General features: G+C 39.8%; 1 protein-coding gene across 2 annotated transcripts in view; it reads right to left on the bottom strand.

Annotated features, from left to right (window-relative positions):
• PLCL2 (phospholipase C like 2) overlaps positions 1-18,355 on the bottom strand; it is a 149,969-nt gene that overhangs the window by 14,483 nt on the left and 117,131 nt on the right. For both annotated transcript variants that reach the window (XM_069958703.1, XM_069958702.1), the window contains exon 5: positions 16,583-16,658. In XM_069958703.1, coding sequence (XP_069814804.1) covers positions 16,583-16,658 — 76 coding nt within the window. The remainder of the gene's footprint in view (positions 1-16,582; positions 16,659-18,355) is intronic.

Here is an 18,355-nt window from a genome sequence, read left to right on the forward strand (position 1 = left end):
GACAAACAAGATGCGGACATAATAAAGGCAGACGCCAAACAGGTAAGCGGTGACAGTCTGTTTCGCGGTTCCCCGTTTCTACGGACCTCTGTCTGTAGAAGCGGGGAACCGCGAAATAGACTGTCACCGCTTACCTGTTTGGCGTCTGCCTTTATTATGTCCGCATCTTGTTTGTCATTTGCTTTTTGGATGGAATAAAGCTACAAGATTTTACTGGATGGTGAATGCTACCTTTTCATTGCATCTTTGTGCACATTGCATTTACAAAGACTTTCCTTTATTGTGGTAAGCACCCCGTCTTTCTCCTGTTACAAGGCTGCACATTGTGTCATGGTTGGTGCCGATCACTTCTTTTTTGCTAATAGCAATCCAATACTCTTTAAAGAGTTGTTCAGGATAAATAACAAAAAATATATGGATGGGTGTGGGAATTTTTTTTTAAATATATATTTTTTTTTTTTTTTTTTTTCTTTTTTTTTAAGTTTAACAGTTGACATTTCAGACCTGGTCGTCACCACTACTTCTCGGTTCCTGTGATGCGTGGTTCTAGCAGTGCTTGCCCAGCTTTGCCAATCTCTGCCCACAGCAGTTATAGAGCAGTTCCTATCTCAGTCAGTAATTAGTCAGGTGGCACTGCTTAACAGCGAGCAGCAGTGATAGGTGAGGACTGGGTTTAACAGCTGTGGGGGCTCTGGGTCGGTGAGTATACTGTAGTCACTAATTGGCTGAGCTGGACTGAAGGGAGCCGAGAGCCTCACATGCAGCCGTGGCGCCAAGCAGGTAATCTATGCTGCGGGTGGCGGGGGGTTAAAGGGGCCAGCATTACATACTTGCAGCGGAATGAAAATTCTGCTGCAGGTATGTTAGCCCATTGAAAATCACAGTAGCAGGATTTGCAGAGGATTTGGCTGCAAACTCGCAGCGTAAAATCCGCTGCAAATCGGTTACATGTGAAGCTATCCTAATGGTGTGTTTACAAAGAGATTTATCTGACAGATTTATGAAGCCAAAGCCAGGAATGGATTTGAAAAGAGGAGAAATCTCAGTCTTTCCGTTATGACTAGAGATGAGCGAACCTGGAGCATGCTCGAGTCCATCCGAACCCGAACTTTCGGCATTTGATTAGTGGTGGCTGCTGAAGTTGGATAAAGCCCTAAGGCTATGTGGAAATCATGGATATAGTCATTGGCTGTATTCATGTTTTCCAGACAACCTTACAGCCTCATCCAACTTCAGCAGCCCCAGCTAATCAAATGCCGAATGATCGGGTTCGGATGGACTCGAACCCGAACCCGGTTCGCTCATCTCTAGTTATGACCTGTTCTCAGTTTGTAGCTCCTGGCTTTGGCTTCAAAAATCTGTCAGATAAATCTGTCTGTGCAAACATACTTTTATATTTACATTATTTCCAGCCAACCCCAGGACACATCCATGGGCTGTCATGCTTTCAGATATCTGGTCCACAAATTTATAGCAAATTTGCAATGTTATCCACTGTCATTGCCACCTGTCATAAAAGTGGCAGTGTATGACACATTGTGGCACAAAATCTGCCAGGAATCTATCCTACGGCTATGTTCACGCTATGTTAAAATAATAGCCACAGTTTGACATAATTTTATCTTATTTAGAATGCGGACACAGTTGTGTGTGCCTGTAATTTAAATCACCATTGAACTCTGCAATGTACGTCCGTCAAAACGGCCATACATTGTGTGAACAGAGTAGAACAATGGGCATTGTTCACACTCTAGTGGCCGGAAATACTTGACATGGCAATTATTTCCACGGCTGTACCAAAAAATGGCCGTTGTTCAAGATAAGGTATGAACACAAAGTTCAATACAGTTCATTACTTTGAGACAAGTACGGCCGTTTTAATCGCCAACAACGTCTGTTTTTGTCTTAAAAAATACACTGAGTGAACATGGCCTAAGGCTGGATTTACACATGGTATTATGGTCTATTTTAGCCAAAACCATTAGTGGAACCAACACATAGCAAAAATATAATGGTAATTATACAATATAAAGATTTGTAACTTTTTCTGTGTTTTGGGCTCAGTATTGGTTTTGGCTGAAAATGTTGATTAAATAAAATGTGTGAACCCAGCCTTACTTTCTTCTAAAATCTGATACCCTTAGGCAATGCACTATGCATATCCAAGTGTTTCAGATTCATACAGTACTCCTTTAAAGGGAATCTGACAACTCCATAAATGTTCAGAACTGTAGTCAAGGTAGCTAAAAAGGAGATTAAACAAATGATACCTGTTTCTTATATGAAGGTGGTTTATAAAGTTATAAAAATCATCTTTTTCTTCTAAGCTCACAGGTCATGCACCACTTCATCCCTCTCCCCGCCCTGCATGACTGATGTACAAGAATGAGTGTTGAAAACCCAAACCTGTCCATCAAGAGGGAGGTGGGAGGAGGTATGCATGTTGCCGCACAGCATGGCTTCTACAACACTTGAGTTTGAACGGAAAACATGATTTTATAACTTTGCAGTCATCAGCAAAGAGACATATCAATATCAGCTATCTGCTTCTCTAAGTATGATATAGAGCTGAAATATTCCCTTTAAATTCTAAAAACAAGATAAAGAATCATGTTCCAGCAAATTAAAAGAACTTAAAATGAACATAGAAGAGGTTAATTAAGGTGTTTATGTGGTGCACTTCTGTGAGCCAGATGGTACTGTGTGACACCACTACTGTGGTGGTTGATCGAGATATAGCTCAGCCAGATAGTATACTGTTGTGATGCCAGTGCCAGGTGGGCACACAGGTATGGAGGCACACCTGCTTTTATTTTAGAGTGGCAAGCTATACCCTTTCCCCTATGGTTGGTGACCTGTTGGGCTGCGAGGGGGTCCCTTGGGTACTTATAACGGTGATCCGGAGTGAAGCCGCAACCCACCCGGACTATCAATACTGACACCCACAGAAAGGGGAGATGACCCAAGGATGTAGTATCTACTGTGTATGTGCCTGAGTAATAATCACTGATTCCAGTTATAATAAATAAATCTTCTTTACTGTAGAAATACTTTATACAGCAACTGATAGACTGTAGACTTGACGAAACAGAATCTGTGCTGATAACCTTTAGAGTAGTAGAGAGGAGTTTGTACTGAGAGTCCAGAACAGTTGAGAGGAGTTTGTGCTTCAAGTTCAGAGTAGGGGAGAGAAGTGTGGGCTGAGAGTCCCAAGTTGTAAAGAGAAGTTTGTACTGCAGGTTCATAGTAGTAGAGAGGAGTAGGTAGTGAGAGTCCCAACCCAAGCAGTCATGTGCTCTGACAGAACTTTTGAAGAAGAAGAAGTAGTAGAATAATGAAGACTTGAAAATAGAAGTTTACTTGTGCCCGTGTTTCGACCTTTGTCGCTATACCACCTTTTGCCCACCAGTGTCAGGTGACCCGTCCTATGAAGGTGACAAGCTCCAGACCCAGTGACCTCGGTTGAGCAGAGTGACCAATATTTCCTGGTTACACCCGCGCTGCAAGATAGAGTATGTAGGCTTCTAGCAACTTTGCTCTATCCGGATCGGTTCCTCTTGTTATCAGGATACTCTCCTTCACTTTAAGACTTGTTCTCGGCGTGGGTTGGGTTTCTCTGACTTAACACTGCATAGTGTGTATAAGTGCTGCTTTCAAGAAACTGGTGTCTCATCTCCCATGTGCGTCTGTTCACTACCACCGACCAGACCGCACTACTGACATTGACTAAGACTGCGGACTAGTTCTGGAGTGGGGGCCTGGCAAAGTCGGGGCCCAGCTGGACCACAGCAGGGACCAACTTGTTTTGCGTCTTCTCTGCTCAACAACCAGACTAAGAATGACTAAGAGTGGATATATACTTTCTCTCCCCATGTGATAACTTCCTACAGGAGGTGAAATATCCCCTGTGAGTGGTGGAGAAGAAAGCATAGAAAGAAAGGAGCATAGACATAGGCAGAGAAGAAGAGAGAGTTCTCATTGGTGCACAGAATACAACAATAACCCTTTAGTTACCTGCAGCTGTGCAAAATACAAGTACAGTTACATAAAATAGGGACATCTTGTGGTAAAACTTAGGTACTACTTTATTACCACAGTTACTTGAAGTACAGGCTTTTGCAAGGGGTGTAACATACTAGTAACACCTATGGTGGGATACCACATTTAATAAAACCTACACTTGGGTGGTGCATTTCCCAATCCTTAAATGTTCCTATAATAAGTCAGCTAAAGAATTACTATTCGGAAAACTTCCTGAAAAATCATAGGGAGATGTCCAGTTTACATTGGTGGGGTCCAGATGTCCAGTTTACATCCCACCAATCACCTGAATAAAGGAGCAGAAGTGCTTGGCTGCACACGCTGTGTCCTTTCATGTTCACTCTGATAAAATGTGGTACATGGGTATGATGGACATCTATGGGACCTTGTTATACAAAATTGCCAAAAGTCCCATAGAGCTAAGATGAAGGTGCACTGGGCAAGCAGCAGCACACTTCTGCATTCTACCAGTCTACCTCTACTGTTATGACAGATCAGTAGTTTGTCCAAATAATAGGTATAGATTGAATACATTGTTGTTTTTTTTTTATAAAAAATCAACATATAAATAACAAGTACAAATAAATATAAGTATTAATGAAAATGAAGAAAAAAAAACATACAACAAAAGCGCTAATAAAAGACATGGCCAGGCTTTTTACCCAGCCGCAACATCATGTTATGCCGGGACTTCTTTGTCGTTGTGTAGATTTATAGCACAGCGGTGTGGTGTGACCCTGTTTATATTAGCAGCATGGCTCCTGAGCAGTTCAACTGAGGATCAAAAAGGGTCCTGCTGTGAAGAAAACTACTGGGCTTACAAGCTCACAAGAAAGGTCTCTTTGAGTTATTTCCTTACCATGATTAGACAGAAACGAACAGTTTGTGTCTTTTTAGGTTACAGTGTATCGGGTGTGTGCATGTATCAAATCAACTAACCCTTGTCATAGATGACAGGAAGGTCCTGTCTGCAATCATAGTCCCGTCATTAAATACTTTGGGAATTTGTCACTAGGTTTATGCTGCCTTAAATGAGGGCAGGATAAACTAGTGATAAATATGCTGAATAGATTGGTGTATTTTGTTCAGCTGTTCTCCTGATATGCAGGAGAATAGGATTCTTTCCACCTACCTCCCCCCACCTTCCAGCTGCTGATTGACAGTTGACTGCCTGCCTATACACAGCATGGATAGATAACTGCCAATCAGCAGCTGGTGGACAGTGTTTTCTGCTTCTCATGAATATTCAGGACTACTGGGCTCATGCACATAATGGAGAGGATTATTCATGGGGATTTCTCTGAATCAGCTGCACAAAACACTGTAAGTGATACATCATTCTGTTCAGCTTCTCAGTCACTAGTTTATGCTACCCTTAGATAGGACACCATAAACCTGCTGACGGAGTCTCTTTACGTGCCACGGATCCTACTAAAAAATAATGACTCCTGGGGCACAATATCTCTATGCATGCTGTTATTAGAGATGAGCATGTGGCCTTTAAAAATCGAATGTCCAATCCTTTTAATCTCCAGAGAACTAAGGGCCCTTTAACACCTAAACATTATTGCGCAAAAAAATGTAAGCAATAATCTTTCTGTGTGTATACAGGCAATCATTAAACGACAAACAAAAAGTTTTGTGTAGTTACTTCCATCTTTTAAGCTGACCATATAATCGGTGTAGAGGTAGTATAGCGTATACGAACGATTGCAATAACGATCTAACAACTATCATTCTGTGTATAATGGTGAGCGATTTCAGCTCCTTTGCGTTCGTTTATCGTTAATCAGAGAAAACAAAGAATAATTTAGTCTAATAGGATCCTAAGCTATCTAGCAGCTACTGAAACTGTATGGGCTTCTTAAAGGGTTTATCCAGGTCTTGAAAAAAAACACCTACTTTATTGCAAAAACAGCACCACCCCTTTCCCTAGGTTGTGTGTGGTATTGAAATTCAGCTCCATTCACTTCAAAGAAATAGAGCTACAAAATTAACCTCAAACCGAAGACAAGTGTGACGCTATTTTTGGAAGAAAGTCTCCATGTTTTTCCAATCCTGGACAACCCTCTTTAAGAGTTTTACAGTGTTCATTTTTATTGCAGTGACACAGTGCTGGTTCTTGTATGTTTCAACCTTTACGTGAAATGTAAATGATCTGGCTTATTTTCCTCATAAACCTGACCTCCATTTACGGTGCATATACTTCCGGCACCTATGGGGTTGATTTGTACACAGATTTTTATGATAATAAGAGTTGCATAGTGCTGTATATAGTCGCCTACCTTAATGTACAGAATAGGCAGATTAGACTTTACAGCATGAGTGGGTGTGGATAGGAGAATAGTACCCAAAGAAACATAACATTTAGCCTTATTGCATATGCTGGGAAAATATTTTAAATAATTACATGTCTGAGCTGGAGTGGGTGCAGAGCAGGGAGGCCAGAGTCATTGAAGGAATGGGTGGGTTGTAGTACCAAGAAAGGTTATCAAGCTTGGGGCTATTTAGGTTAGAAAAAAAAGACGTCTTAGCGGAGATCTGATCACAATGTACGAATATATGAATGGACAGTACAGAGATCTTTCTAGTGATCTTTTTACTCCTAGACCTATAATCATGACAAGGGGGCATCCTCTATGTCTAGAGGAAAGAATGTTTAATCACCAGCAAAGATGTGGATTCTTTTCTGTAAGAGCAGTGAGACTATGGAACTCTCTGCCACATGATGTTGTCATAGCTAATTGCCATATTTGAAGTTAGGAAGGGATTTTTCTCCCTCATGAAGGTTTTAGCCTTCCTCTGGATCAACACAGTAGGGTTATACTGTTGAACTTGATGACTTATTAAGGCTGGGTTCACACTACGTATATTTCAGTCAGTATGGTGGTCCTCATATTGCAACCAAAACCAGGAGTGGATTAAAAACACAGAAAGGCTCTGTCCACACAATGTTGAAATTGAGTGGATGCCGCCATTTAATGCCAAATATTTGCTGTTATTTTAAAACAACTGCTGCTGTTATATTGAAATAATGGTCGTTATTTACTGTTATATGGCGGCCATCCACTCAATTTTTAACATTGTGTGAACAGATCCTTTCTATGTTTTTAATCCACTCCTGGTTTTGGTTGCAATATGAGGACCACAATACTGACTAAAATATACGTAGTGTAAACCCAGCCTAACTATGTAACTATGTAACTGGTAGTGGATAGAGACTGCTAATAATGCCATGTTTCACACAAGTGACCGCCAGTTTTATGACCCGGACAGTTTGCCATAGTACAAACACAAAAATATGCCTATAATATGCTTGTATGAAACAGTCCTCAGCCTGTACAAGCTATATGTCTCCATACGCAGCCATGCGTCAGAAGGAGGCCACATGAGTGTACTTTGGCAAAGAGAGAAAAAAAAAAGTATGGGTGATAGATACCACTTGTAGGCATTCAGTAAATATATACATTATAGGCTTTTTATGAGCGTTTCATGATGTTTCCCTTACAGCCTTAGGCCACGTCCACACGTTTTGTTTTGTTTTTTGTTTTTTTTGGGCAGATGTCATTTTGCACCCAAACAGCAGCTCTTATTTGGAAACAATGGTCATTGTTTTTAGAATAATGGCCATTTGAAATAACACCCATTATTTTGGCATGAAATGACACCCGTACAAAAAAAAAACAAAAAACATCTGTCAAATGACCAAAAAAGATGTGGACGTGTCCTCGTGCTCAGAGGCGCTTCATCAGGTCATGAAACGCCGTAAACGCAGAACAAACAGCGATTACAGTAAAGAATACCTTCTGCTGAATCCTGGTGAGTGACGCTTCTTCTTTGCTCAGTATACACACTGTATTACTCGTGCTTATTCTGCAGAGAACCCCACAAGGCCTTTAATCAGTTTTGCTGTATATCTGTGCTATGCTAAATGTTCCACATCCCCGTTGCAGTGTGGTGTAGTGCCAGCTATCCACTATCTCACTTTGTTCATAAATAAAACCAGAAACTATATATAATCAAGAAACTTTTCAATGGTAAATGTTATCACACAGAAGGTCAGAGATGCAATATTCGCAAAGCAATGACATACCGTATGAAACCAGTATGGTATTTTTCTACCATCATGGCCTAGAATTTTAATAATATATCTAGTAGATTGTCCTATTTGCAAGATGGAGCCCCTTTTGCTACTTGCAGACTTTCACCCAGGGGTTCGTTCACAATAGAAAGTAATAACCCGATATCACTTGCTCATCAGCTGGGGTCCGACTAATGGGACCCCCCCACCAATCCTCCTGTAATGATTTACGTTAATGAAGAGGAGTTGTATCGCTTTATAGAAGCAGGCAGCTGGGACAAGAAGACCTGCAGAAGGGATTTCTGTTCCTTTGCTTTTGGGGATTAGCATGGATCCCAGAGCAAGACCCCAACCAATGAAAATGTTATAAATATTCTAGTCATATGCTATCATATTATTGGATAGGAATACCACTATAATGGCTGTAGCATGATTTTAACAGGAGAAAACTGCACTTAAATTTTTATTTTTATATAACCATTAGCACCTATCTGAACCCAATTAGCACCAGTCAACTCCCATTCCTCATGGACTTCAATAGTGATGTCAATGTCCTTTACACCAGGTTCTGCAGCGCTTTTTTATATATATATATATATATATATATATATATATACATATATATATATATATATATATATATATATATATATATGTACAATACAGGTTATATTTATATTAAATTATACAATAAATACATTAAAATAAAATTACAGAATTAGAGACCTGCTCGCTGGAGCGTACAGACTAGGATGACTGGGAGTGACACGAGAGGCTATAACATCCCTATCCTGTCCATAATTTAAAAAAAAAAAAAAAAAAAAAGGTAGAACATATGACAAAGATTAAATCATGTTGCGCTGTTCTTACAGAATCCACAATGGCATATCTACCTGGAACCTACAATGCAGATGTGAACACCATCTTAACCCCTTAAAGAGGACCAATCACCTAAAATTAACTGTCCCTATAATAAAAGATTATCTGTCCCTAAGTCTATTCCTGAAGATACAGACTGCCTGTGCAGTCTGTATCTTATGCTTTTACCTAATCCTGTAAAGCGGAGCAGTAAGAACGGGGGCGGCCATCTTGATGACGTCACAGTGATGCGTTCCAGCGTTGGAACGCAAGGGACGTAATCAAGATGGCGCCCAGCTTTACTGCACCGCTACAGAGGACTGGGTAAAGTATAAGATACAGACTGCAAAGGCAGTCTGTATCTTCATGTAGTTTATTTCTGAAGATACAGACTGCCTGTGCAGTCTGTATCTTATACTTTACCCGGTCCTCTGTAGCGGTGAGCTAAGCCGGACGCCATCTTGATTACGTCCCTTGCGTTCCAGCGCTGGAACGCACCAGTGACGTCATCAAGATGGCCGCCCCCGCCCTTACTGCTCCGCTATACAGGATTAGGTAAACGCATAAGATGCAGACTGCACAGGCAGTCTGTATCTTCAGGGACATACTAATAGGCCCAGTTAGAGTAGACATACACAGTGATCTCGCGCTGTATAGCGCGGGATCACTGTGTATTTACAGAGCGGCGGCAATGGCTCATGGGAGCCCTTCCCGCCGCTCGGCATGCCGGGAGCTTCCTGTCTCGCGCCGGCTCTTTTAAAAAGAGCCGGCGCGAGACAGGAAAAGAGAATGTGTATATTGTAAAATCACGGGAGTAAAATGAAATAATTCCAATTACAAATATTAATAAAATATGAATTTACAGCTTATTAGCAAAAAAAAAATTTTTAAATTTCGGCCATGATTGGTTCTCTTTAAGGACAGAGCCAATTTCGATTTTTGCGTTTTAGTTTTTTCCTCCTTGTGCTTAAAAGGCCATAGCACTTGCATTTTTCCACCTAGAAACCCGCATGAGCCCTTATTTTTTGCGTCACTAATTGTACTTTGCAATGACATGCTGAATTTTTGCATAAAGTACACTGCGAAACCAGAAAAAAATTCAAAGTGTGGTGAAATTGAAAAAAAACAAAACGCATTTTGTTTATTTGGGGGTAATGTGTTTTTACGCCATTCGCCCTGGGGTAAAACTGACTTGTTATGCATGTTCCTCAAGTCGTTACGATTAAAACGATATGTAACATGTATAACTTATATTGTATCTGATGGCCTGTATAAAATTCAAACCATTGTCAACAAATATACGTCACTTAAAATCGCTCCATTCCCAGGCTTATAGCGCTTTTATCCTTTGGTCTATGGGGCTGTGTCAGGTGTCATTTTTTGCGCCATGATGTGTTATTTCTATCGGTACCTTGATTGCGCATATACGACTTTTTGATCGCTTTTTATTACAATTTTTCTGGATTTGATGCGACCAAAAATGCGCAATTTTGCACTTTGGGATTTTTTTGCGCTGACGCCGTTTACCGTGCGAGATCAGGAATGTGATTAATTAATAGTTCAGGCGATTACGCACGCGGCGATAGCAAACATGTTTATTTATTTATTTATTTGTTTACTTTTATTAATAACCTGGGAAAAGGGGGGTGATTCAGACTTTTATTAGGGGAGGGGGCTTTTTACTATTAACAACTTTTTTTTTTCTTTTACACTTATACTAGAAGCCCCCCTGGGGGACTTCTAGTATATACACTTTGATCTCTCATAGAGATCTCTGCAGCATAGATATGCTGCAGAGATCCATGAGATAGGCACTCGTTTACTTCCGGCTGCTGCAGCCGGAAGTAAACGAGTGCCGAGCCGGGGACGGCGCCATCTTGGAACGTTCCTAACGGCATACGGCTCTGAACGTTCCTAACGGCATCAGGGCGTAAATATACGCCCTATGTCGTTAAGGGGTTAAAGGACAACTCTGGCGCTGATAAAAAAAAAAATTAGTAATAATAACTGAACTGAGCCTCCAGTTGGTGTCTTCATTTTTTCTTCACTTCCTGGTTTGGGGTTTCCCATGATGCACTTTGTCTCCTGTGATGTCTAATTGACTCTGTAGAACTGTTAGATGGCTTACAGCTTGCTCAGCTAATTACAGCTGAGCAACCTGAGTCATCTGACAAAGAGAGGCTGGCTTAACAGGGCTTAGACCCACGTCCCTCTTGATGATGTCATTGTCACAAAATGGCTGCCACAGAAAAGCCTGGGGTCAACAGTCATTAGGCAAGAATGAGTTTACTTCACTTCCTGGTAGGGATTGAGGGAGGAAAAGATAGGGAAGGGGGGCAGATAGGTTATTGAAGCATATTACAAATTTATATAACTTTGTTATGTGTTTCAATTACTGGAAAAAAGCTTTTCACCGGAGTTGTCCTTTAAATCAGCAATCCATCAGCATACTAATGAAATCCTGAAAACATGACCTGTTTGGGGCACTTAAGGACTTAAGCAGTTGAGAAACTGGTCTAGACTGGATATATTGTGGCAAACTCTAAGCTATAAGATTAGGTCTGAAGGGATGTTTAGCCTCTAGAGTTAGGGTATTTTCAAAGTGTGCACCTTAAGTGCCCATTCACACTGCACAAAACAGGCAGTAATTCTAAGCGGAACCTTCACTATAGACTCCGCTCTGAATTCCATCTGCCTCAGTGTCTCAATGTGATGTCTCGCGCAACCTCCACTCTCCGCTCATAGAATTGACGTGAATTCTTTGAGCGGCGGAAGGCGGAGACAAGCGAGACATTACATTGAGACAGTGAGGCAGACAGGATTCCAAGGGGAGTCCGCAACGCTGGTTCTGCTTGGAATTTCTGCCTGTTTTGCTCAGTAGGAACGGGCCCTTAACTATACACTTTATATTGAAGTCAGCCATGAAAGAAGGTTCAGCTGATAATATAAGGTGTATGGGGGCTTCAAAACCCTCCACCGACAGATGGTGTCGAAGGGAAAAGTGTCAGGTATGATACATTTCTAATGTTCTTGGAGGGATAAGTCGATGGCAAAGCAGTGTGGCTGTGGTATACCCTTTTCCATCCCGTAGAGAACACATGAACATTTGTGTTAAACTTTTTGTGTATGGGGAAGAGGGGAGGGATAACGGTTTGGCCGACAATTATGAAAGGTCACCTTTAAAAGGAAAGCCGTGAACAGCAAACAGAGATCTTGCAAATGATGAGCAACTGAAATAAATGTAAATGTAGCTGTAAGTGTTCAGCTCTGCCCTGGGAACAGGATTAAAAGAGGTGTTGCTAAGTGGACGTCTTAAAATGACTATGTTTTGAACTACTAACCTGAAGAAGGATCAATTTCTTGATTTTCACTATACCGTTAAGTGAGGATATTGTTACCTTTTCTCTGAATAAAGTGTGATCACTGTCATTTATCTGTAATCTTTATTACCTCCCATCAATCAGCCGCAGCTACTACAATTATTCTCAATGCTCATTTCAGTATAATATTATGGTTCCCAAAGGCATATTCATTCCAGCTCTAATCATCTTTATCAGTTGCCAACTTCAATTTTAACATCAAACCAGTTTCCAAATGAAAAGTTAGAAACAACAGAACCTTAAAGCCGTGTTAAATCCTCCTGATAATGGCACAAACAACACATTAAAGATTTTTTTTAAAAAAGAAGGCAACACACAGACGTCACTGGATAACCACTCTCTACACAGACTATAAAAGAAAAACTAAGTATCACAGGCCTAACGCTTTTGCCTTGTTGCAAACTATTTAGTTTAGAGTATGCACCCCCTGAGCGGCACAGCTGCTAAGTATACACCTAGGTTTTCACTGTGTTGAGCGATTTTATGAGCGAACCACAGTGTCTTCTTTAGCTGGTCTCCCCAAGATCAGTGATCATTTTGTGATGTTGAGCGATATTGTGCTTCTCTGTGTCCATAGCAAAGGTGTGCTGTATTCCCCGATCCTTGTATACCTATTTTTCCTGATCGATCTGCTTTTACCCCTGTGTAAAGTACCAGTTCTCCTGTTCCGGACCTTGTTCCTCTGCCACTCACTTTGCCTATACCCAATTTAAGCCTTGACCCAGACCGGGTTATGATGGACCCTTTGGTCCCACACACTGGTGTCTCTTCGTCTACTAGTATAGCCACAATCCACACCACGACCACTTTTGGCAAGCAACTTGGTTCCCTCTGGCAGTTAATCCTGGAGTGGGATAAAGAATGAAAACCTATAGGATAATTAAAGTCCACTCCTGAGTTTGGCCCAAACTGGTTGGGTAGCACAGTGGGTCCACACCTATTGCCTAATACCTTATTCTAATAGCAAACTATTTACATCTGCCTCCATTCCTTCTGTTTACCCTACTTGATCACTGTAACGCCTTTCACTGGACAACTAAAAAAAACTATTTCATGTAATCAGCTCTATCACATCTTGAAACAAGTGTTGGTTCTTTTCTATCCTGCAGTTAATTCTGCATCCAGAATTGACTTTTTCTAACCTTATATTTATTCTGATGGATATACAACTGTATTTTATCCCTCATCAGTGCGAGATGTGGAATACAAGCCTAAAAGCCTCAATGAAGCATAGACAGCTACCTGGGGAACATGAAGGGGAGCAATTTATATATTATTAACATCATGTGATGCTTCATACATACATATATGTGCACCACTGCACTCAATTATTATTTTGCCTTCATATTAAAAACTCAATTACAATTTTAGAGGTTCGTGACAGGTCTTGAAATCACTGTTTGCCTATGAAGCCTGACAGAGCAGTTAATTTAAAAAATATTTGAATATTCCCCTATTATAGAGTAAGAACAAGTGTCTGTGTCCAGTTTCCAAATCCATTATGTTATGTTCTAAACCTTGCCTTCTTATTATTCATGTAAACATGAATTACGTAACTGCAGCTGAGAGGTTAAAGTGGAAGGAAGAGATGGATAGTCAATTAGGTCATTGATTTCTGGCTAATTCTACTAGCTAGTCCTGCTACAAATATTTATGTGATTAATCAGAGTTCCCATTTACTTAAATAGCCATTTGACAAGTTTTTTTGTATGGTGCATATGGCCAGGCTACATTAGACGTGGAGAGCTACAATGATCATTTACAATAACCCCACCCATTACTTAATAAATATATAGGTTAACCAAAAATTATCATTATATTTACATGATGGTTTCATTATTTGTTATCTGCATGTATATGATGCCATCAGTTCCATTATGAGTGCCTGAAAGTTAACTGGTTACTCATTTAGAGAAAATACCTGTACCTTACTAAGTATAGGGCGAATGTTGTCCATCTCATGGGGGTTGCCTGTATCTCATGAATACTTTAGACTCACAGTGATGGTATTGCACTGCAAATAAATTAAATAGACATTTTTATTTATATTTGACTAGGGTAGTTGTAAGAGGGGGGAAAAAAACCTTCTCCAATTCCCCAAAAGCTCCCTGTCTGTTATTATCAGGTCCCTGTTTGTCACCTACTTCCAAGAATAGCCTTTTCGTCCAATGATTGGCTGAGGTGGCATATTGCTCCATCTAGTGATTGGCTGAGCAGGCAGTTAAGATGGCTCCTCTTGGAAACAAGAAAAAGTTATGAACACCAATGACATGAGCCCATGAGCTGTTGTAGGGAGGTGAGCATGACTTTTTTTTGTTTTTTTACACCACTCCCAAAAGAATGAAAAAATTTTATGTCCCTGGACAAACTCTTTAGCTGCAATTTCTCCAAAACTACTGTGTACACACATATCAGAGAGTCTGTCAATACTGTTCTATGAGTGCAGCATGAAGTGGATATTTATGCAATTCCGAGATCCATTTGGCATAGGGTCTTATAGGTTTAAAAATCGTTAGTTTGTCCAATAAACTAATAATGTTTTTTACCTTTTGGTTCTAGTGATAGTAAGAAGTGCCTTATATTCGAAAATTTAGATCTTCTTTTGGAAGATTATATTTATTTTGCAAATCCAAATAAGTACGAAGAACACCCTCACAAAATATGATTCAATGCTGTTAAACCTCTGTTTACCCATCTGGACAAATCAGTTTTAGGTCATGCTACTTGGATCATTTCCAACGGAGTATGAGGCAAAATAATATTACGTCTTGTCCCAGATGCGGTGGTTGAAAATACTTTAGGGGAGGGTATATGCCATAAATATGCATAGAGTAAGGCTTGGGGGGGGGGGGGGGAGGATGGTTTTAATAGTTGTATTTAAATTTTCAACCAGGGTGGGTCAGAAGGAGACCACCACCATGCATACAGTTGTGATAAATTGTAACTCTATGATACAACTGAATATTGGGTAATCCATGTGGATGCTATAAAAAAAATCAAGACTGCAAAGGTACTACACATCAATGAGACTAAATAACATGTTTCCTACAACTTCCACCTGTGTGGGCGACCTCAGTAGGTCTTACTTATCCCACCAATACATCATATTTTGTTTTGTAAAATTACAATTGCCAAATTAACACTAACCAGATATTGGAAATCCCCCACCATACCTAATGTCAGTAAAAAAAAGAGATAATTACATCCTATAAATATGAGGAAGCTATAGCCTATAGCAATAATTCCATTAAGACTTTTCAAGAATTGTGGTCTTCATGGAAACACAGCCTTTATTTTTCACATTAGATCTTTTTCACAATAACTTATTTCATGCCTGCTTATGTTATGTTTTACCTGCTTACCCCGCTCTTTTTATGGTTTCATTGTTTGGAACTGATGTTACATGTTTTGTTATCACTATATAACTTAAAGGAGACGTCTGGCAATTTTTTTTTTATTAAACTATTGTATTGTCCCCCAAAAGTTATACAAATCACCAATATACACTTATTACAGGAAATGCTTATAAAGATTTTTTTTTTTTCCTGCACTTACTACTTCATCAAGGCTTCACTTCCTGGATAACATGGTGATGTCACGACTCGACTCCCAGAGCTGTGCGGGCTGTGGCTGCTGGAGAGGATGATGGTAGGGGGACACTGAAGGACACAGGGCACTGGAGGGACACTGAGCATCCCTCTGCCATCATCCTCTCCAGCAGCCACAGCCCGCACAGCTCTGGGAGTCGGGTCGTGACATCACCATTTTATCCAGGAAGTGAAGCCTTGATGCAGTAGTAAGTGCAGGGAAAAAAAGCACTTTATAAGCATTTCCTGTAATAAGTATATATTGGTAATTTGTATAACTTTGGGGGGGGGGGCAATACAGTATTTTTATAAAAATTTTCACCGGACTTCTCCTTTAATGCTTTAGTTACACAAATAAGCTATACAATGCTGTTCATATGTTTGATGTACTATCAAAAATTTTACTAAATATATTGAAACAAAAGTGGACATTTATTTTAGGATAGCATCATTGTTGTGTTAAAAATAACAATTCTAAAATTTACAAGGTCTTAACATTATCACTGGGGCCTGAGTTTCTGCCACGACCAACTAGTGAGTGATGGTGCAGTGTTCATGGTTTACAAAACAACAATATAATGGTATCCAATATAAGATTAAAATAAAAGTCAGTGGAATCAAGCCATTTCACTTACCAGTCTTCTGGCACTGTACTATCCTGTCATACACGGCATCCGCATTCTCAATTAGAGCCTTGCTGCTTTGGATTATCTGTGGATTAAGGGTTACATAATGTCAAATTTAATGCATAAAAATATACACCACATTCATGCGTGCAGATGATTGAAAGGTATTTTGTGAGGATTATACCGTAGCAACAAAAGGGGACGTTGGCAAGAATATTTTTAGCTTCTTTATGAATAATGGATAGCTTTGTTACAATGTTCACAAGTAGCATATTTTGCAATAGCAGTTTCTCCTCTAGATCCTGCTGTTCTTAAAGTTTTAAAAGAAGCTATTCAGAAAAGAACTCCTCGGCTTCTATCTGGTGCAGGCAAACATACCATAAAACATGTCTATCTGGCTGGTATACTATGTGCACATCAGAGAGGGCCATTTCAACTGACCATAGAGGCTTTTGCAGCTGCAGAATGTGACGTGCACACAATTGCTTCATTTACACATGCACAAATGCAAACCTTTGTATTTGATTGACAGTCTACATCCAAAAAAATAATTAAAAAAAGAAGCACATTTTAAACCATGCCAAATATTTGACTCTACTCTTCCCTACATTTTTGGCATACAGAAAGCAATGCAGAACCGTTTTGACTGGGAATAAAAATGTTAATATATTTACAATATTTTATTAGACATGCATACAAATAAACTGAACATGTAGTAGTCTTAAAATTATGGTAAATAATGTTAGCACTGCACACAGCTCAGGAGAGGTACTGATACTTGCTGAAGAGACCCAGTAAGTGCAGAGACTTATGCTGCGTTTACATGGAACGATTTTTGTTTGAATTTTCGTGATAACGATCGCATTTGAGAGATAATTTTTCCGTGTAAACACAGCAAACGTTCAAGCGATGAGCGAGAAATCATTCATTTTGGTCTTTCAGCATGTTCTCAAATAGTCGTTGGTCATTCGCTAAAAATTCGCAGATGGCTTCGTGTAAATAGTCTTTCAAAGATTCAACCTATGTGAAAGATGGACTTAAGCGATCTTAAAGACGATCTCAATAGGGATTTTCTAACGATTTTTCTCAGTCTAAACGCTAATCGTTATAAAAACCAAATCGTTGCTTCAAAATTGTTAAACGATCGATTGGCGAATTATCGCTCCGTGTAAACGCAGCTTTAGGGTCCTATTACACGGAGTGATTTTTTAACGATTAACAAGTAACGATCCTAAACGAGATTGTTTACCGTTAACCTGAAATCGTTCACCATATTACACAGAAAGATGGTCGTTAGTTACGATCGTTACTATGATCGTTTACTCCATCTGATCCCAGCAAAACAATGGACAATGTGCAATTACACTGAACGACCAGCAAAAAAAAAATGCGGAACGAATGTAGAATTATAGCGAACGATTAATGATAATTTTAGGTTCAGATCTAAATCAACGATCAACGACATACGAATGATTTTTCGATCGTTGCCTTCAATTCCACAGAATGATTATCGTTTAAATTGGAATGATATAACAATTGTTCGCACAATAACTGGCCCGTGTAATAGGGCCCTTATTTTCACACATGTTAGATGGGAGTCATTTGGGTGTATGCATCAGGTTCCATTCATTGTTTACCAGGCATATCAATTGGGGCTCTGCAAGGCATTAGAACTGAGCTGATTTAAGCTGTAGAACCCAACACAGCCACAATCAAACATATGGCACTTTGATTTCAACTGATTTTGTCCAGTATTTCATTCTTATTTTTTAATAGTCCATA

The sequence above is a fragment of the Dendropsophus ebraccatus genome, chromosome 2 (assembly GCF_027789765.1).
Source record: "Dendropsophus ebraccatus isolate aDenEbr1 chromosome 2, aDenEbr1.pat, whole genome shotgun sequence".
NCBI lineage: Eukaryota > Metazoa > Chordata > Amphibia > Anura > Hylidae > Dendropsophus > Dendropsophus ebraccatus.